The sequence below is a fragment of the Schistocerca nitens genome, chromosome 4 (genome assembly GCF_023898315.1).
Source record: "Schistocerca nitens isolate TAMUIC-IGC-003100 chromosome 4, iqSchNite1.1, whole genome shotgun sequence".
In the NCBI taxonomy this organism is placed as follows: domain Eukaryota; kingdom Metazoa; phylum Arthropoda; class Insecta; order Orthoptera; family Acrididae; genus Schistocerca; species Schistocerca nitens.
The window spans coordinates 276,258,853-276,280,539 of NC_064617.1; the positions used below are offsets into that span (position 1 = coordinate 276,258,853).

Here is a 21,687-nt window from a genome sequence, read left to right on the forward strand (position 1 = left end):
TGCAACACATACGAAATACTGTATTTACATTTAAATAACTTGAAATTAAATAAATATTCCTACAGCTGGACCATAAACATGCTTTAACACACATTATTAAATACATTAACAAACCAAATAAACATATATCAAAGGAATAGAAGCAAAAGTAGGCCAGTAGCCTAATGTCCCTGTGTTTTCTAAAACACAGTAAATATTTGACTGAGAAGATTACTAGTTTCCTATTTTTGATCATGTTCATAAAACTTACTGATATCGCTGACACATTACTACCTGAATCTAGAAGTGTATCTACCATTTCTTTTCCAACTTTAATTTCAATAATTGGCTTACATTTACCATTTCCGTTCGTTCTAAATATTTCTCTCTTAATAAACCATTTTCTATGTATCGTCTGTTCTCTTCCAATTCTAGTGTACACACATCCTGTTCTATCCATCCCTCAATCTCATGTTCATCCCAAAATAATTCATTAAATATGTTCTTCACCCCTAATTCATTCCTTCCCTTTTCTAAACCTCTAGCAATTTTAAACTTCTTCCGTTTCCACATATGCGGAAGTAATGACCGTACTGTTGTACTGTACCATCGCCAACCAGTCACACTAAAATCACACTACTACTTCATATACCAATTCGTTTGAACTTCATTACACGAACTATCCCCATCCACACTATTTACTTCAGCCCTCTCTCAATTTTCAGTTAGTCTATCCACACATTTCGATGATTCACTACCCACAGCATGCACAACTTTACTGTTTTTCCCCTCCAAAATATTGACACTTGCAGCTTCAACAAAATTACACATCAATTCACCATTAAACACTTTATCTTCCTCATATAATACATCGATGCCTAAGCCATCATCACCATAAATATCCATCTCAGCAACCGTATCTGCTGATACACCATTTAAATCACTATATAAATTCACATCAGAAACCTTACTGTCCTCCGTCGACAAATTAACTTTACGTGAATCGTACACAACTTTACCCTCCTCTGCTACATCACACAAATCGCTGCTACTTTGTCATACAATTTTTGGACTACCAGACTTGCTACATTCCCCTGTGATTAGACAAAAATCAGCACACACTGCCATTTCTATACACTTTTCATCCAGATTAACCCCCGATCCTACTTTACATACATTCTCATATTCACACTCTGACAAACGTTTTAGATCCACACATTCATTAATAAGTTTTGTTTCGCCTTCATTCGTGACAAGAAATGGGTAGATTCCTTCCTCCAAAGTATCAATACCAGTGGCTTTTACATCATTACATAAATTACCATTACTCTATTCCTGTAAACAGAAATCATCTACCTCTGCCAAAACATTTTTAACTTCAACTGCTGGTGAGACCAATGCTAAGCCTCCCTTAGTAACATTGCTACTACAACACCTTCCTTACTGCAATTGCTACTGTTTGCTAATCTTCAGAACTCTCCACACAATTTGTTTAGAACTCTCCACACAATTTGCTTTCACAAAATTCGTCTCCTCTTTAACTTCTTTTTGAGCCACTGAATCTTTCCATTCATCACCATTCACACACTTATTCATTACACATCCATAACTTACATCACTCCCCGCAGATTTATTTTCATTACTTTTACTTAAATCTCTCACAAATGTATGCTTCCGCCATTCGTGCCTGCTTTTATTCCTTTTTCCTCTTTAACATACTCCATATTACATATTTGTTGCCTTTCTCTAAACCTATCAACATTCCTACCATTACCATTATCTCCAGTCCTTTTCATCGTCTGTTCAGATCGCCATCCCTGGACCTGAGATGTGGCGAATATCAGTTTCCTGACCGGTTGTTACGCGATTGCACTTCACACGAATTTTCCTCATCAAATCTGCATTCTTTACTTGGGTTCCGTTCACAGAAGTTATCACTCCCATTCGTTCTCCGACCATTCTGCTCATTCTAGCTACTATCTCCCTGAGAATTCCTTTGATTTCTCTCAAGATTATTATTGTGGTGATGATTATTTGGATTCCAATTTTGATAACTACCAACCGGTTTGCTCTCAGGTTTGAACTTCAAAGTCCTCTCTAATTTTTCTACAAATTCTAGAAATTTGTCCATGAAATCACATGGACTGTGGACAAGATCCCACTGCAAATTTTTGGGTAATCACCTTTTTAACATGGTGATTTCAGTTAAAGCCCTTTTCGAACTCTTCCTACGATTCGCGTGAACTACATTTCACTTTTGCCCAAGACTGTGGGTCTCCCTCCAAATGCCGTTTAACGTATTTTATTTTCGCTTCGTCTGACATGCCTTGAACAAAAGCACCCCTACATGCAGCCAAGAAATTTACTGCGTGATATCTCCCGTCATCTATGTAACATTTCACAGATATGGTATTTGCCCAAGGGATATTTATAAATGGCGTGGCCTGTTGGGAGGCTAACGAGTTTTAATTACTTTTTATCTGTTGTATTTGTTTTTTAACTTCATTTTCACTAGTGATACTGGACTCTATTTTATCTTTAATTTTGCCCACTTCTTTCTCACCCTCACCTATACGACTGGCAATGTCACTAATTGCTAAGCTTATAATGCTTTTATGAGCATATTGCACCTTTATACAGTCACTTACCTTGCCTCCAAGTTCCGTCTGTATCTTATCCATTTTTTCCCCAAGATCTTTTTCCACTGATTTGATTTTAGATTTTACTATTACAACTTCATCTGTAATTTTCCCTATATCCCCTTGGACACATTTTAATTTATCAGCAATTGCTTTTTCAAGGTTACCAATAGTTTTTTCAACTTCCTCTTTTATAGCGGAGCCTATTTCAGGTCGCATTGTACCTATATCAGGCCGAATTGTATCCGTAACTGTTTGCAATATGCCCATATCTGTTCGCAATGTACCCATATCTGTTCGAATTGCACTGATGTTATTTGCCATTATATTCATATTATTTACCAATTCGTGGATCATTTGCATTAGCTGAGACATCATATCTCCCCCACATTCATTCCCCTTGCCTGGATTCCCACTAGTTACACGTCCGCACTCTGTTTTTGGACTAATGGGCTCACTTCCATTTTCAGAACTACACATATTAGGCGACTATTTTATATTCGCGAGATCTATAAATGGAGCTTGAACTTCAGAGTTAAACACTATCTCACTATTTGTGCAGGCACTTATCTGATCTGAGTTGGTTCCCTCTGCCATGGTGATGCCATCAGTTGTAGTGGAAGTCGACATTGAAGACTGCCCTGGAGTACTCAAAGACGCTTCCATCGTACTGCTGTTGAACTGTGTCTGCCATTAGAGAAGTCGCCTGGTGTAGCTGTAGTTGCTGTCGGTTACCGCGTGTTCCAGTCATCTCCGATACCGCTGCCCGTTAAATGTGCTAACCGCTACCGTTCCCTGCAATCAACTTATTTAGTCTCTGAGCCCCCACGCAAATTGCCTTTAACGTAATAGATTAGAACCTCTATCGATAGCATGTGTTAGTTGTGAAAATTGCTGCGTAATTTCACTATTTCCAGAAACCTACTTGTGGAAAAAAAACCAATCTCACACTGTGTTTGGTGAGAGGTTCACATTACTGAAATCTCTACCAGTTTTGTAAAAGTTTTTACACTTCGCATTGTACACTGAATAACAGAGAGCAAAAGGAATTACCAATTTGAAGGGCACAAATCCTGGACAAGAAACCTTCAGTTGTGGGCTTTAAAAAAAAAAAAAAAAAAAAAAAAAAATGTGGCCCTCAACTACTTACCCTCAGACTCAGAGTTGAAATATTGAAAGTTTTGGCTGGTTTCATTGTCTAGGGGGTGGGATACGTAGTTGCCACATTACATGCCAAGTACTGTTGAGTCTACAGTATACAATATGAATACACACATGAATCGAATGGTCGAAGGTTCCTATCGCTCAGCAATTGCGAATTTTGAATGTAACATAGAAATTTCTAAATGAAAGATTTCAATTAAATAAAATTTGCGGGTCCTATTTTAATGACTTTAAATGATGAGTATCATAGCAGAAATACTTTTAAGAATGCCGTTTGATTCTGCACAACACTTATTGGTGTCAATGGCCAGAAATTAAATAAAATATAAGTTGATTAATAGGGAAACAATAGATTCCTACTTCACATAATTAACTGTGAACAACAACATTGCTCGTGAGATATCCACTTGTAAATGCATACTACATCATCTTGCAGAAGCCACGGAAATCTCACAAGTGCACAAATCGGCACTACAAAATATTTCTATCTCCTGCAACCACGCGCTAACTTCTCAACACTCTCCAAGTATTTCCTGTGACCATCCATTGCGCCTTCTCTTCCAGCACTCCCCTGTCCCATGCGACCCGATGCTCCTCCCCCCTCCCCGGCTTCTGTCCAGTCTCTCTATTGAGCCAACGCACACTCTCAGACATCTTGAAACACATACAAAATACTGTATTTACATTTAAATAACTTGAAATTAAATAAATATTCCTACAGCTGGACCATAAACATGCTCTAACACACATTATTAATTACATAAACAAATCAAATCAAATAAACATAAGCAAAAGTAGGCCAGTAGCTTAATGTCTCTGTGCTTTCTAAAACACAGTAAATATTTGACCAATTTCTTCATGAATAGTATATATCGGATATAAACAAAAGACATAGAGGAATAAATATATTTGTAAGCATGCTGCTACCATTTTTTCGTGTAACTGTGGAGTACTTGTGGTCAGATGCCATCAACAGTAATTGGCCACTTTGACCTCCAATAACTCATGTACTATTCAAGTTACATGCCTGTAATTCATACCGATTTAGATTGACACTAATAGCTAACTAAAGACACATTGATCGACAAAATCAGATGAACCGTTTAGATTTTGAAAATTCATTGCTGGGTGTTACTTGTATAATTTACAGTCAGATACTAAACTTTAAACTAATAAAGATATTGAAAATCTGATTACACCATCAGAATCACCATACAAATAAGGGTAATATACATGTTTATTTTTAAGGTATCATGACTCCTTTGGTTATTATTAATTTCTACGTGAACTGTGAGGTGTTTACCATTATGGTTTCACAAAGTCAGGCCAGCATACAAATCTCCTTCATCGTCACAAAATGCAGTTCTCGATGCAGCTTCAATATGGAATTCCCAGCCACGCGATCAGCCTGGACCACGCGCTGGGGCTACTGCTCTTGGTCCGGCTAACGTTCAGCATCACACGGTTGCTGACAAGCCCTGGCTTGCCGAGCAGCCCATGCGGCCATGCCAACTCCAAACTTAGAATATTTTCAGGGCGCCACAACTCATCCGTTACCTCACAAGTTGGAGTGATATTGGACCCCTGATACATCTAGATACGATTCTGACAGGTGATACATATGTTAGCATCCTGTCCTGTCTGATCACCTACACCCATTCATGTCCATTGTGCATTCCAATGGACTTGGGCAATTCCAGCAGGACAATGCGACAACCAACATGTCCAGAATTGCTACAGTATTGCTCCAGGAACATCTTCTGAGTTTAAGCACTTCTCCTGGCCACCAAACTCCCCAGACATGAACATTATTTAGCACAGCTGGGATGCCTTGCAACATGCCTAATGCCACTTCTCGATGAGATGAAAAACAATGTACCAGAACTGAAGATCTTCTCTGCACAGAGCTCAGTTAGAGGCAAAAGAGGCCAGCCCTGCAAGGCTATGCAACATGGCTTGAAAAGTTGGAGACTATTTTTTATGTGAAAGGCCGTATTGAAGTGTTTGGACTCTGTGAAGAGCTAGTGAGGTCTCTCCAGAATAAAATTTTAATGCAGCCAGAGTGACATGTTCAGTAGACTTCCATAGATGTTCTAAAAGAGCTCTTGTGAATCTTAGGACAGCAGAAGCATTTGATATCCTGTTAGAGGAAGCCAAAAATTACTCTAAGAATCTAAATCTCAAACCCAATGTTGGCCAAGAAAACTACAAGCGAGATTGAAACACCCTGAAACATAAAGATTTAAGAAATGTGTTTGAAATTTATGATCTCCTTGTGAATGAGAGTGACTGGAGGAGGAATAGGATCTAAAGTGATTATCCAACCTTGAAGAGACAATTGTTGTATCCTACTTAACAAATTATATTAATTTATAGTAATATAAAAGTAATATTGTAATTTGTTATTTGCTATTATCTTTATTTTACTGACTTCAAGAACTCTCAGATTCCTTACTGTAATCATCCATTTGTGATGATAACACAAGGTCTTTCGGGTATCTTCATATAATAAATGTGTGGTGACAGGCTTACACTCAATTCTGGTGAAAACAATGCTGCTTAAATTACAGAAATTGTGTTTCAATGAGATTAGTACTTGTTATTTATTACATTCATTTTACTTCCTGATTTTCAGCTGATGCATGTTTCAAGGCAGCATTAAGTCTGATCCCTGAGTTACCAACCACTATGGAAGTGGATGGAAAGCTGAAGAGTTCAGAAGCATATCTTGTTTCCTATTTATGCCACTTTCTGTCAACATTATTGGTAGTGCCAGTAAGTACCAGTTGCTTTTATAGATACACCTACATCAGAATTCTCAAGTCAGACATTTTACATCATAATTTTATATTGATACAGATAAAAATATAATATATAAACTGATTAAAGTTGTTTGGTTAGAATTATCCACGGGAAAAGCGTGTTATTGGTTTAAGAAAAAGGAAGTTGTTTTTGTATCCAGTGTGGTGAAACACATTATTGATAATGAATAAAAATTTTGATTTTTCTCAGCATAGAAACTAAATGTATAGTAATTATGAACTTTCACGTGTGTGTGTACTTTCCTCTGAAAGCAAACTGATTTTAGAAACATATTGTAAATCATTGTTAAAATACTGCAAATGAAGTAACTCAGGTTGTTGTTGTTGTTGTTGGTGGTGGTGGTGGTCATCCTCATCATCATTATTATCGTCATCAGTCTCGCCAGTCCCAAGACTGGTATGATGCACCTCTTCACACTAGATCATGCTCTTGATCTCTGCGTAACAATGGAAATTTACATCCTCCTGAACCTGATTACTGTAATCAAGCCTCGATCTCCCCGCCACAGTTGTTATCATGATACTTCCCTCCATTAGCAAATAGATACTTCAGGATGTGTCTTGTCAATGTATCCTTTCTTTTTGTCATATTATGCCATTTATTTTTTTCTCTCCAATTCATTTCACTACCTCTTCAAGAGCTGTATAATCTTTAGCATTTTTCTGTAGCACAACATTTCAAAAGATTCTGTTCTCTTCATGTTTGTACTACTTATCATCTATGTTTCATTTATTTATAAGACTGAACCCCAAACAAACAGGTACAGAACAACTTTTCAAACACTAAAATTTATATTTGACATTTCTCTTAGTAAGCAAACCTTTTCTGGCTGTTGCTAGAGTGCATTTTGTTTCCTGTTTGTTTATACCAGGGTCAGTTACTTCGCTGCCCAAACAACAAAACCTGTCTATTACATTCAGCATCTCATTTCCTGATGTAATTCTGTCAGCATCACATGATGCAATTTGACTACACTACAATGAAGTTATTATGCTATGCAGCAATTCATCTTACACTGAAGAGCCAAAGAAACTGGTGCATCTGCCTAATATATTTTAGAACTGCTGCGAGCATGCAGAAGTGCCACAACACAATTTGGCAGGACTTGACTTATGTCTGAATTGACACCATGGAGGGAATTGACACCATGAATCATGCAGCACTGTCCATAAGTACGTAAGAGTACAAGGGGGTGGAGATCTCTCTGAACAGCATCCCATATATGCTCAATAATGTTCATGACTTGGGAGTTTGGTGGCCAGCGAAAGTGTTTAAACTCAGTAGAGTGTTCCTAGAGCCACTCTGTAGCAATTCTGCATGTGTGGGGTTTTGCGTTGTCCTGCTGGAATTGCCTAAGTCTGTTGGAATGCACAATGGACATGAATGGACGCAGTTGATCTGACAGGATACTTGGAGCCTCCACCAGCTTGAACAGTCCCCTGCTGACATGCAGTGTCCATGGGCTCATGAGGCTGTCTCCATACCTGCACATGTCCATCCGCTTGATACAATTTAAAACGAGACTCGTCCAACCAGGCAACATGTTTCCAGTCATTAACAGTCCAATGTTGGTGTGGATTGGACCAGGTGAGGAGTAAAGCTTTGTGTCATGCAGTCACACAGGGTACACGAGCGGGCCTTCAGCTCCGAAAGCACGCATCAATGATGTTTCGTTGAATGGTTCAAACACTTACACTTCTTGATGGCTCGTCACTGAAATCTGCACATTTTTGTAGAATGGTTGCTCTTCTGTCACGTTAAACCATTCTCTTCAGTCATCATTGGTCCTGTTCTTGCAGGATGTTATTCCGGGCGCAGTTATGTTGGAGATTTGAAGTTTTACTGTATCCCTGAAATTCACGGTACACTCATCAAATGGTTGTATGGGAAAAACTGTAATTTCATCACTGCCATTGTAGCAGCAGTAACTGATCTAACAACTGCGCCAGACACTTGCAGTATTCTGCCTGTTTACGTATTTCTGCTTTTGAATATGCATGCCTATATCAGTTTCTTTGGCACTTCAGTGTATAACATCTTTTCAAGAAACTGTCCATACCATTCAGCTTGTTTTTATTTAAGCCTTTTACCATCTTTGATAGAATTATAATGGCATCAGCAAACCTTACAGTATTTACTCTACTGTTCAAGAGAATTGCATCACCAAGAAGAAGATATGTGATTAGAATGAAATTTATTCCACAATTTAGGAAGATGACAATACACTAATGATTTGGAGTACAGAGCTGGATATGCACTCTGACAGTCAGAATTCAGTATGCTTCCACGCGCAGCATTCAGAGCCTCTAGACGTCATAACTGGGAACCAGTGTTCATGGATATGGTGTTGGGAAACACACTGCCATGTGGTTTGTAGGAGCATCCATAAAGTGTCAACAGTTGTTGCAAGAGCTCCAGAACAAGAAGTTGCTGAACGACCATATCCCAGATGTATTTGGTGGATGACTTGTCAGACATGTGTGCAGGCCAGGGAGTCAGCTGAACACGTCATTCTTCAAAGAAGGTTTACACATTCCTCACCTCATGTGGCTAGGCTTTGTCCTGTTGAAATAGGGCATGTGGAAGTGCCTGCAGGAGGAGCAGTGCCTGGAGCTCTAAGACATCTCATGATGGAATGGTTGCTGTTCAGATTCCCCTCAGTATGTAGGAAGTGTGCATTTACAAGGCCACAGAAGTCTGAGGTGTTGATGGTTTCTGGACAGTGGAAGTCAGTGCAATGTCATGTGTGCCGCCAGCACAGTCCTAAGCAGAATGTGTCAAGCCATCGATGCAGTTATGTCCACACCCACTGCAGCACTCCAAAGTCGAGTCAATACCGTGGATGAGGCTTTTTCGTCAGTTATGACCACACAGACTGCACCAACTGAGCTTGGCTTGGCCAAACGCTGTTGGGATACACAAAAGGGAGCACTGCTGGGCCTATGTACATGCCTCCTCGCTGAAGTCTTAATCGCTTATTATGATTCCACTGTTGTACACATCTTCTGATTTTGGAGTGATTTAGACCATTATTTCTTGGTGGTGCAATTTTCACAAACAGTAGTGTATTTTTTCTCCTCAGAGGTTAATCATTTTTCCAAATATCTCCTTGGTTTTCTTTACTGCTTGTTGTGTGTATAGATTGCATAACATGCAGACCAGGCATCAACCCTGTCTTACATCCTTCTCAGCTAATGCCTCAGGCAATTTTTGTACGCAGGTATTTTTCATTAATTCTACACTAGACATATTTATATTTATAGGAAGGTAGGAAATGTGTGTTTTTTATTGTTAAAACCTATATATGACACAGAATGCTTTGTACCCTTAAAAATAAATTAATTGTTTTTAGTAACAAAAAGAAGGAAGAGAGAAAATGTAATGCAACTAAAATAAAGGTATACTTCAAGCATAAAATTTGTCAGCAGATGCAAGACCAGTTAAACACTTTGTGAATCAAGTTTTTATGTAATTTTTGTAAACAGATGACACACGTTGAGAAGAAGCTGAAAAACTTTATAGCAGGCTGGTAATAGTCACCTGCAATGAATACATTTGACTTACAAAGTAGCTACCAGCTGACACTGTTTTTTGTGCACCAAAATATAGTGAGCAGCAGACTTGGCTTGACCATGAAGTCAAGATAAGCAAGGGTGCCTGAAGAGCCACAATGCCCATCATCACACAGAAACATAAATATACAACATCTTTATGGAGAGATTGCTAGGAAAAGACCAACTTATTTTCACTATCTACACCGAGCAACAGCATTATCTCACTACCTCAAAATACATATTTTTATTTTTGTAGAATGTGTTGTAAATTGTCACTAAACCAAAAATAAGACATGTCATCACAAATTAGTTGCAAGTATTTATCAAAATACCCATCAAATATATTTTCAGGTTTATTAGCAGTTTGATAGTTGCAAACTCTCTTTCTGTTAAATCAGTACAAAACTGTTTGATTGTTGTTGTAAAGTCATACAATTCAGTGACTGTAAAATGTAAACTTTCATGGCTGAAATTGTCACAATTAATAAAATATCCTGTAAACAGATGGATAGTGTCAGTGTGGGAAGCCCCTTAAGCCCAGTTATAGCGAACTTCTTTGTTGAAAAATTCAAGGAGCAGCCATTGGAAACTGCAAATAAGAAACTGAATATTTGGTTCCGTTACTTGGTTGACACGATAGTTTTGTGGCAGCATGGCAGGGAGGAACTGGATTGTTCTCAAGATTCAGTTTACCAAGGAGGAGGAGGCAGGCAGAAGATTAAATTGTCTTTATGTGCTAGATTTCAAGAAAAAAGATGTTATCTTGGCCCACATAATTTACCAAAACGGCATGCACACAGACCGTTACCTACACTGGGATTCTAACTACCACCCACGACAAAAGGAAGGCATCATAAAAATATCAGCGGATAGAGCAAGAAAAGTCTATGAACCAGAGCTGCATGATACAGAATTAAAATACCTCACCAATGTATTGCTCAAGAATGTTTATTCGTTCACTGAGGTGAAAAGAGTATTAAGGGAAATCATTGCGATGCTCAAGCGCCAGTGAAATCAAAAGCTTTCCTGCCATTCATTAAGGAAGTGACTGACTGCATAGGAAAAATCTTAAAAAAGCGTGACATTGTGGTAATTTACACACCCACTCGGAAGAATCAGGATTACCTAAAATCGGCCAAGGATGCTCGCCAAGTGGTGGAAAAATCTGGAATTTATAGGATTTCGGGTAGTTGTCAGGAGGTGTACGTGGGCACTACAAAAAGAACTGTCACAAATGACTCAAAGAGCACAAGGGCAATTGCAGAAGAGGGGAGACTGACAGATCAGCTGTTGCAGAACATGCTTTACAGCCGCGAGACCACCACATTCATTTTGATAGAATTCAAATACTGGCAGCCACAAACGGATACCACAGAAGGCTATTCAGAGAGGCCATAGACATTGTGAAACACCCCAGGAATTTCAATAGGCAGGAGGAGGGCGTGAAATTGAATGAAATTTGGATTCTGGTGCTGAAGATGATGGGTACCAGTCTTCCACCATGGAATGGTGACAATCGACAACAGCCAATTTCGCTTGCTTATCAAAACATGTGACATCATGCCACTGTGTGGGAGCTCATGGGAGTGGAATTTTTGCTGTAGTCAGTAGCGAGCCAGGGTGAACCGGACATTCAACAAAGCTGTGGTCCCCCTTGAAAATGTCCTCCGCAGATGGGGACGAAATGTCGGTTTTTTAAGTGAAATCTCTTTGATCACAGAGTAATAACCTGGAATATTTTATTAATTGTGAATTGAATGACTTTTGAGTGCTGTTTCGCAAATTCAATAGCCATTAGTCCATGCATAGTTATAAAACAGTTTAAAAATTTCATAGCAATACATTGAGCTTCAATACTAAAAGAGAATCATGACAATGATGTCTAGTTCTATTGTGTTTCTGTGTGGGAAAAATGATATCTTTTAATTTCTGAAATTAGCCAAACTGTGCTCTAATTTCTTCAGTGGTGCACTTCAACAAAAGTAAATTTGATATAATGAGAATAGTTCTGCACGAATTCTTCCCCCCCCCCCCCCCTCCCCCTTCCCTATTTTAACTTTACAGTATATGCTGTGCATCAGAGTGAGTGTTCTGACATACCCCAAACTTTGAGTCTGACCATTTTGCAGTCCTTGAGTGCGTCAGTTGGTAGAGTGTTGCCCACAAAAGTCAAAGGTCTGAGTCCAAATCATAGTGGGTTTATCATTTCAACTCTGCAAGGAAGTTTCATTTCTTCAGTTGTAGTTTCAGTTTGAGGATCATCTAAAATATCTGGATATTGATACTGAGCTCTAAAACTATACAGCTAATAGACACTTTTACAAGCAAATGAAAAGTATATAATTTATGGTTATAAATATCAATTTTTATGTTTCAAGATCAACCAGTCCTTTCCTTCAACTTTGCTGTGGATTGCAGTCCATGGCAGAAATTAAATAGCACTTTTCCATGATTTTTGTGCAGGATAATCCAGAGCAAGGGGTTCTTTATTTGGCGAGAGGTCTGATGAATGTTCTACAGCATTATACATGGGAAGCAAACAGCAGTGCACGGTGTACTGTCTACCTGCATGTACTGGACATGCTGTCAGCTGCAGCACAAGAGTGTTACCCATATCACATTGAGAAAGGTGACTATTTTTTTTAACTGTTATGATTCTGTCACTGTTACACTTTTCATGTTAACCGTGACATTTATAGTTATCACCGTCAACAGAAATTACAAGATAAATCTGTTTCTCGCACAGTCCAAGAGCAAAATTACAGCAAGACACAGAACTACTTTTCTCCACACTTCCTCAATGAAATTGATGATTTTAAAATTTCTGAGTTTGCAGCTGAGTTAATGCTTTCATTTTTCTTTCCGCAATATTTTGATAATGTGTCCAAATAGCAGGCAACAACTCTAGGCTCGATACCTACTGGACATAACAGGGGAAAGTTCTCAAACAATCATGGAAAGAAAAATGACTACATTGACTTGGTTACAAAAATTCAGAAGATGACAGTCTTGGTGAAAATCTGCATGATTGAAAATAATGGCTGTGAAAGTATATGCTGTAAGATGACTGTCTATTTGACAGCACTATGCAAAAACAAATGGTATGTGTTGAGTAGTAGGAACAAATGTCACTCGTCATAAATGAAGAGAAAAAAATAGAAATTCTGAAGGAGCCAAATGTCATTCTGTTATTCAGGACCAAGGGAAAGAATTCTGTTAATATCATGGTGTCATCAAAATAAGTAACAAAGGGGAAGAAAACATAGGTTCAAAATTAAAGTTAATATGAACATCATAAATACAGGAAACTATTAAAAATGTTACAAATTCTTTGATGAAAAATGTAAATCTAGGACAAATCCAAAATAAAAAAGAAAAGCAGTATCTTTTATAGTAGTTCTAAGTTTTAGATGGAATACAAATAGTGATTGAGAGACAAACTAATACATACTTTTCAGGCAAAGTAGTGGCACATAAGCATGTGAAAAATGATGGTTATGACATGCATAGGCTTTCAGACATTCATTATTTTTCAGATCTTGAGATTCATACAAAAATACACATGTACATAAATCTACATGTTAAGATTTTCCTGCTTTTCATATGAACTATAACAAAACAAATGAGGCACAAAAATGTAATCCTTGCATGGTATTAAAAGCAGTGGATGAAAGGAGATATATAACATTGAAAGGTCTGATAAAAACAGACAAATTATGCTCAGAGGTAACCAGAGGATTATGTGGCAGGCAGTAAATGATATGCATCCTTATTCCCAGATGACAAGAGAACAAACAGACTCTTCAGTAAACTATCCTGTTTCCGTCATCACCGTTGTTAAATGAATTCACAGTACATCTACATCTACATACATACTCCGCAATTCACCATACGATGCATGGCGGAGTGTACCTCGTACCACAACTAGCATCTTCTCTCCCTGTTCCACTCCCAAACAGAACGAGGGAAAAATGACTGCCTATATGCCTCTGTACGAGCCCTAATCTCTCTTGTCTTATCTTTGTGGTCTTTCTGCGAAATATAAGTTGGCGGCAGTGTAATTTTACTGCAGTCAGCCTCAAATGTTGGTTCGCCTCTGAATTGCTTCTATGTCCTCCCTCATTTCGACCTGATAGGGATCCCAAACGCTCGAGCAGTATTCAAGAATAGGTCGTATTAGTGTTTTATAAGCGGTCTCCTTTACAGATGAACCACATCTTCCCAAAATTCTACCAATGAACCAAAGACAACTATCCGCCTTCCCCACAACTGCCATTACATGCAATCGACGTGACTGTGTCAAACGCTACACTACTAATGGAGTATTCAAACATTACAGGGTTCTTTTTCCTACTCATCTGCATTAATTTATATTTATCTATATTTAGAGTTAGCTGCCATTCTTTACACCAGTCACAAATCCTGTCCAAGTCATTTTGTATCCTCCTACAGTCACGCAACGATGACACCTTCCCGTACACCACAGCATCATCAGCAAACAGTCGCACATTGCTATCCACCCTATCCAAAAGATCATTTATGTAGATAGAAAACAACAGCTGACCTGGGGCACTCCAGATGATACCCTCACCTCCGATGAACACTCACAATCGAGGACAACGTACTGGGTTCTATTACACGTACTGGGTTTTGCATTCATAGTTGCTCAACATAAGCACTTAATAATGCTGATATTACCTGAAATCGTATGCCAGTGTGTGAGATATGAATAGACATGGACTGACATGGTGTGCCGTCCAGCAGTTTAATTGTACTTCTGCCAAAGTAAGGACAAGCAATAAATCCATATATAGAGACACCCTGACAAATTTCAAGTGGCATAGTTTACTGTTGAGCATCATCCCACTTAGAGACCAACTTCTTGATATGATGTACATTTCCAACATCCTTCTACCATGTTACAAGTTAGTGCAGTCATTTATCTCTTATAGTTCTTGCCCAATTTCATGGAACTGTGTTCCAACTAGGCAAACCACAAACTAATTGCTGACGGTCCGCCACATTTTAACGTCCTGTCCGGATTTTAACACACTGCGTCTTGATCTTGGCCTGCCATGTCCTCTAGAAGCCATTTTAGCGGATGACCCACGAGCAGCTGCTCGCGTTCTTCATTTTATCAATTTGACGACCCTCTCGAAGGACGTTTGATTATGCTGTTTTCTTTTTTTAATCCTATGCCTGTCAGTCTGTCTTTTATCGTGTTTTCCGTTTCGTTGCTGTTTTAAACTTGTGACTCGAGGTGCATTCCTAACGTAGTCTGGGCGCTAATGACCGTTGAAGTTGTGCGCCCTAAAACCACAAAAAAAAAAAAAAAAAATGATTTCAATCTACCGTCGATGTGCTGGAAAATTTATACGTTTAAAGTCGGCGGCAGGCTTAAAACGTCATCCTAAATTGTACTGAATGCTTTCTCAAAAAATTATTTTGAACAATTAGTTCGCGGGCCCACTCGAAGCATAAATGGTTGCGAAAGCGTACTTGACCTCTTAGCAGCAAATATTCCTGGATGAATAGGTAGTATCATGACGAATACAGGGATTAACGATCACAAGGCAGTTGCTGCTAGACTGAATACTGTAACACCTACAACCATCAAAAAGAAACTCAAAGTACATCTATTTTTAAAAAGCTGACAATGCCATGCGCCTTTTCCCGGATGATGCTGTAGTGTGCAGAGAAGTTGCAGCATTAGAAAATTATAGCAAAATGCAGGAAGATCTGCAGCTGATAGGCATTTGGTGCAGGGAGTGGCAACTGACCCTTAACATAGACAAATGTAATGTATTGCGAATTCATAGAAGAAGGATCCTTAATCTTATGATTATATGATAGCGGAACAAACACTGGTAGCAGTTACTTCTGTAAAATATCTGGGAGTATGCGTGCGGAACGATTTGAAGTGGAATGATCATATAAAATTAATTGTTGGTAAGGCGAGTACCAGGTTGAGATTCATTGGGAGAGTCCTTAGAAAATGTAGTCCATCAACAAAGGAGGTGACTTACAAAACACTCGTTCGACCCATACTTGAGTATTGCTCATCAGTGTGGGATCCGTACCAGATCGGGTTGACGGAGGAGATAGAGAAGATCCAAAGAAGAGCGGCGTGTTTTGTCACAGGGTTATTTAGTAACCATGATAGCGTTACGGAGATGTTTAGCAAACTCAAGTGGCAGACTTTGCAAGAGCGGCGCTCTGCATCGCGGTGTAGCTTGCTCGCCAGGTTTCGAGAGGGTGCGTTTCTGGATGAGCTATCGAATATATTGCTTCCCCCTACTTATACCTCCCGAGGAGATCACGAATGTAAAATTAGAGAGATTCGAGGGCGCACGGAGGCTTTCACACAGTCGTTCTTCCCGCGAACCATACGCGACTGGAACAGAAAAGAGAGGTAATGACAGTGGCACGTAAAGTGCCCTCCGCCACACACCGTTGGGTGGCTTGCGGAGTATAAATGTAGATGTAGATGTAATACAACTGCTGTTTTGAGGGTATGCTGCATCAAGGACAACATCACACAACATGCAACATCTTTTTCCAATGTATGTTATAAAATCGGGTTGTGTACTAAAAAATAAACCTCCACTGTGAAGTGCTGGAACAGGTAGTACTATCTGTTTGCTACAATTTTCTTTTAATACACTCGTGTTCATGGTCAAAAAAGAGAACATGGCACTATTAGAAATGGTACTGAGAACAGTTCCATGTTTCATGAAAGCAGAAAATAAATTTTCGCTGAATTGAGAAGTTACTGTCAGTTTCAGAGCCACATATCCATGTCCACTGTATGTCGTGATTCAAGTCACCTGGCAGAAATTGATGGAGAATGTTGTCAAACACCTGCATATATATACAATAAAAACCAAAAATCTCGTCCAAATGTGCGATATGAGATGAAACTAAATTTTTCATCAGTAAATGAAGGAAACCATTCTGCCACAATAATGCATGAAGGGCGGAGAGCAGCAAGTGGTTGTAACACAGTCTATGATGGTTCAATCCTATGAGCTATCTGTTTGCAGTATGATGTGCAAGTGTGTGATTCAACTAAATATTTCTCACATCACATTGACCTTGCCTTTCAAGCATCATTCAAACTGCACGCCATTCTCCTGACCTTACACTACCCCATTTCTCATGAAAGTATTTTCTAGATCGAGTATATCTAAAACTGGAATCATAAATTTTGGAGCACACATGCAATTTCTGTAGGTGCATTATTCATGAAATAACCTAATTGAAACGTCTACTATTCCAGTGTTAATATTTTCATTCCAGTGACTAATAAAATAATCAGGGCAGTACTGCTTGAAAATGAATGAATGGGACGCTCCTATCACTGAAATTGTCTGATAAGATGAGCTGAAATTCTAGAATATAAAAGATATAGCTTATAGTATTTAATATGAGCTTGTTCATTTGCTCCTTATGTTTTCTTAGTCTTATTACTCCACAAGACCATGGATTATATGTGATGAAGATTGTGGCCACATTTTGCTCATTGTCTCTACTGTTAACCTGTTTGTGACATTTATGTAATGCAGTCTGAATGATAGTATCTGCTGTTAGGATGCTCTTGTATGTGCAGTCTCTGAATCATCTACAACATGTACTCCATTTTATTGTGTTAAATAGTTACAGTATTGTTTACAATGGAAGAAATGAGGAATATCAAATCTTAACCACTTTCACAAAACTTTATGTAATGGTGTGCAGTCTACAACATGATAATTAATTTTTTATAAATAATTTATATCTACTTGACATCATCATTTTTCTCGAAAGAGTCACGATGTATAGAGCTTGGTTTGACTAATCAGTGATACAAAAGGTATAAATCCATTCATATTGTTCCAGTTTTGAAAAGAGAAAAATTAATTCCTAATGTCTATTGTGTATATCAGTGTTCAAACAGAAAGCTTTTAGAAGGGCAGCATTTACACACCTCTTTAAATGCAACTTATCTCTCATATGAGAAATATGGCAGAAATACTGAATTCAGTGTTCCGAAACTGTTTCACTGCGGAAAATCGTAACACGGTCCCTGACTTCAGCCGTCGCACGGACGCCAAAATGGAAAATATTGAAATAAACGATATCGGAATTGAAAAACAACTGCTATCACTTAGTAGCGGAAAAGCATCCGGACCAGACGAGATACCCGTAAGATTCTACAGTGATTATGCTAAAGAACTTGCCCCCTTTCTATCAGCAATTTATCGTAGATCTCTGGAAGAACGTAAAGTACCTAGCGACTGGAAGAAAGCGCAGGTCGTTCCCATTTTCAAGAAGGGGCATAAATCAGATGCGAATAATTATAGGCCTATTTCGCTTACGTCAATCTGTTGTAGAATAATGGAACATGTTTTATGTTCTCGTATTATGACGTTCTTAGATAATACAAATCTCCTTCATCATAACCAACATGGATTCCGCAAACAGAGATCATGTGAAACTCAGCTCGCCCTATTTGTCCAAGAAATTCACAGTGCCGTAGACACTGGCGAGCAGATTGATGCCGTATTCCTGGACTTCAGGAAGGCATTTGATACGGTTCCACACTTACGTTTAGTGAAAAAAATACGAGCTTACGGAATATCGGACCAGGTTTGTGATTGGATTCAGGATTTCCTAGAAGAAAGAACACAACATGTCATTCTTAATGGTTCAAAATCTGCAGATGTAGAGGTAATTTCGGGAGTACCGCAAGGAAGCGTGATAGGACCTTTATTGTTTACAATATACATAAATGACTTAGTTGACAACATCGGTAGCTCCGTGAGGCTATTTGCAGATGACACGGTTGTCTACAAGAAAGTAGCAACATCAGAAGACTCGTACGTACTCCAGGAAGACCTGCAGAGGATTAATGAATGGTGCGACAGCTGGCAGCTTTCCCTAAACGTAGATAAATGTAATATAATGCGCATACATAGGGGCAGAAATCCATTCCAGTACGATTATGCCATAGGTGGTAAATCATTGGAAGCGGTAACGACCGTAAAATACTTAGGAGTTACTATCCGGAGCGATCTGAAGTGGAATGATCACATAAAACAAATAGTGGGAAAAGCAGGCGCCAGGTTGAGATTCATAGGAAGAATTCTAAGAAAATGTGACTCATCGACGAAAGAAGTAGCTTACAAAACGCTTGTTCGTCCGATTCTTGAGTATTGCTCATCAGTATGGGACCCTTACCAGGTTGGATTAATAGAAGAGATAGACATGATCCAGCGAAAAGCAGCGCGATTCGTCATGGGGACATTTAGTCAGCGCGAGAGCGTTACGGAGATGCTGAACAAGCTCCAGTGGCGGACACTTCTCAATTCGTGAATGGAACAGGGAAGGGGGGATCAGATAGTGGTACAATAAGTACCCTCCGCCACACACCGTAAGGTGGCTCGCGGAGTATAGATGTAGATGTAGATGTATGAGATGTATACTAAAATTTTCAGAATTTGCAAAAAAGTTGATGAAATTAAAGATAAACTATATTATTAATTATAAAAAATGCAGCTGATAATTCTGTACTCTATAGATAAGAAAAAGCCCAAGAGAAAATCTGTTAAAAACTATAATACTAATTACTTTTTGTTTATATATTTCCTTGCTTAGTTACAGTGTTTCACAGATAGGTTACATACACACTAATGTAAAAAATTTATTCCAGTGGTATCTAATGACACCCTGTATGGCTCTGATCCAAAATTTATAGCAGAAATCAATAAGACCTGCTCAGCTCTCATAGATGAAATTCTTAATCACCTGAAATTTCTTGGTGCCAATGAGCAGTACAAAAAACAGGTAAATATATTTGGAATAACATATAAAACAACTATAATCTCAAATGTTGATGATGAAAGTGCTCTCTGACACAAGTTTATTGCAATAACTGGCATTGTGAATTGTGGTATTGCTGTATATTCTAATGCTGTGTGGCTTGATGGCTTAGTGGGTAAGAAGCAGAATATTAATCCAAAAGTAGTTGGTTCAAGCATATTTTTCCATTTTACTTTTTTTCACATATGCAATGATTTTTTGCTGCAAAAAATGCCAAACTGAACTTTGGCTCATGGTCCATGGTAAACAGTGTGTTCCCGTTTTACTGAATGGAATTATCACTCCATAGGTAGGAAGAAGTCATGGGCATACTACTTCAAATTGATCCATGCCTAGTAGAGCACTGCAATATTCAAAAAACCTTTACATTGAGGATAACTTTACTTACTGGTCACAGTTTGTGACTGCCTTATTCCCTCATCAAATTGTTATTGATTTTGAAGCAAAAATTTAACTTCAGGTAGCTACAGAATTTTGCAACTAGATGCTAAGCAGTGCTGATGATGTCCTCACTGAAAGTAAGCATATTAATTTACCCAAAGTGACTTTTGAAACCAATAATCACTATAACTACTTTAATGAGAAAATGTTTATGTCATTATGTTGCTGTTTTTGTTGTTAAGCACAAGTTATGACATATCTAGATAGTGGCACGTGATCTACATGAATATAGTCTGGATTCGTAATCACAGCTTTCATCCAGTATATAGCAATACTAGAATCTGACAGTTTGTCGAGATTGTTAGCACATTTTCTAGTGGTATATTAGGTTTTCTTTCTTGCTTTAGAAAATAATAGTTTAATAGATGTGTATTTGACATCTGTCTGGTAATGTTGACACTTTGCAGAGATACTTAAATTTCTGTTCCAGTCTTCCTTGGCTCTCGATTTATTCACAAGAATTATTATTAGAGGAAATTTATCAGAGCCCAGCATCACAGCATTGGCATTGAACCTTTGGAATCTAGCTCACAGGCATGGTCAAGCAGATGTTAAATTGGCAGTAAGTTCTTATCTCAGTGAAATATAATTTCTGCATTCAAGAAACTTAAAGAGGTGTTCTTAACATTGCCTGTAATACTTCCGTGTTTATTTGCTTTTCAGGCCAGAACCATAGAATACATCAAAAGAAAGTCACAGCAAGCTGAAGGAAATGCCTATTCTGAGCTCATGACAAAATTACCTATGAAAGTATAAAATGTAAAAAGATCTGCAACCCTTAAAAAACTTTTCTCCCGTCTTCTTGCTTACAAAGACTGCATGTTATGGAACTGCTGTGATAAATGTATAAGCTGCCGAATCAATGTATATTTAAATATAAATGTATTTCTCAGAATGTAATATTATTATTTGTAATACTGTTATTTGTTTGGATATTAAAACCGGAAAAAAGATAACTTGTTTTGCCTTTCTTCTCACTATACTGATGTGAGTTTGGCCTCACTGTATTAATCAAAAGAAAACAAGTAACACATGTATTCATCCATTATGCATATGGACAGCCTATTGCCAGAAGAGGAGAACTGCTGAAAAATTAATATCTGTATCACGAACTGTCAAAAAATCACTTAATTTTCAACCTGGTCACCTTTTGTCACTGAACAAGTCCAGAATTATTTAATTTTTGTTACACTACATTGATCTGTTTGCTAGAGAACTATAGTAGG

At 38.3% G+C, this 21,687-nt stretch overlaps 1 protein-coding gene across 1 annotated transcript in view; it reads left to right on the plus strand.

Moving 5' to 3' along the window:
* Positions 1–21,417, plus strand: part of LOC126252462 (VPS35 endosomal protein-sorting factor-like) — a 106,528-nt gene extending 85,111 nt beyond the window's left edge. The window contains exons 16-20 of the mRNA XM_049953358.1: positions 6,418–6,557; positions 12,623–12,788; positions 19,851–19,984; positions 20,892–21,023; positions 21,125–21,417. Of these exons, the coding sequence (XP_049809315.1) occupies positions 6,418–6,557; positions 12,623–12,788; positions 19,851–19,984; positions 20,892–21,023; positions 21,125–21,217 (665 nt within the window). The 3' untranslated portion in view covers positions 21,218–21,417. The remainder of the gene's footprint in view (positions 1–6,417; positions 6,558–12,622; positions 12,789–19,850; positions 19,985–20,891; positions 21,024–21,124) is intronic.
* Positions 21,418–21,687: the final 270 nt, after the last annotated feature.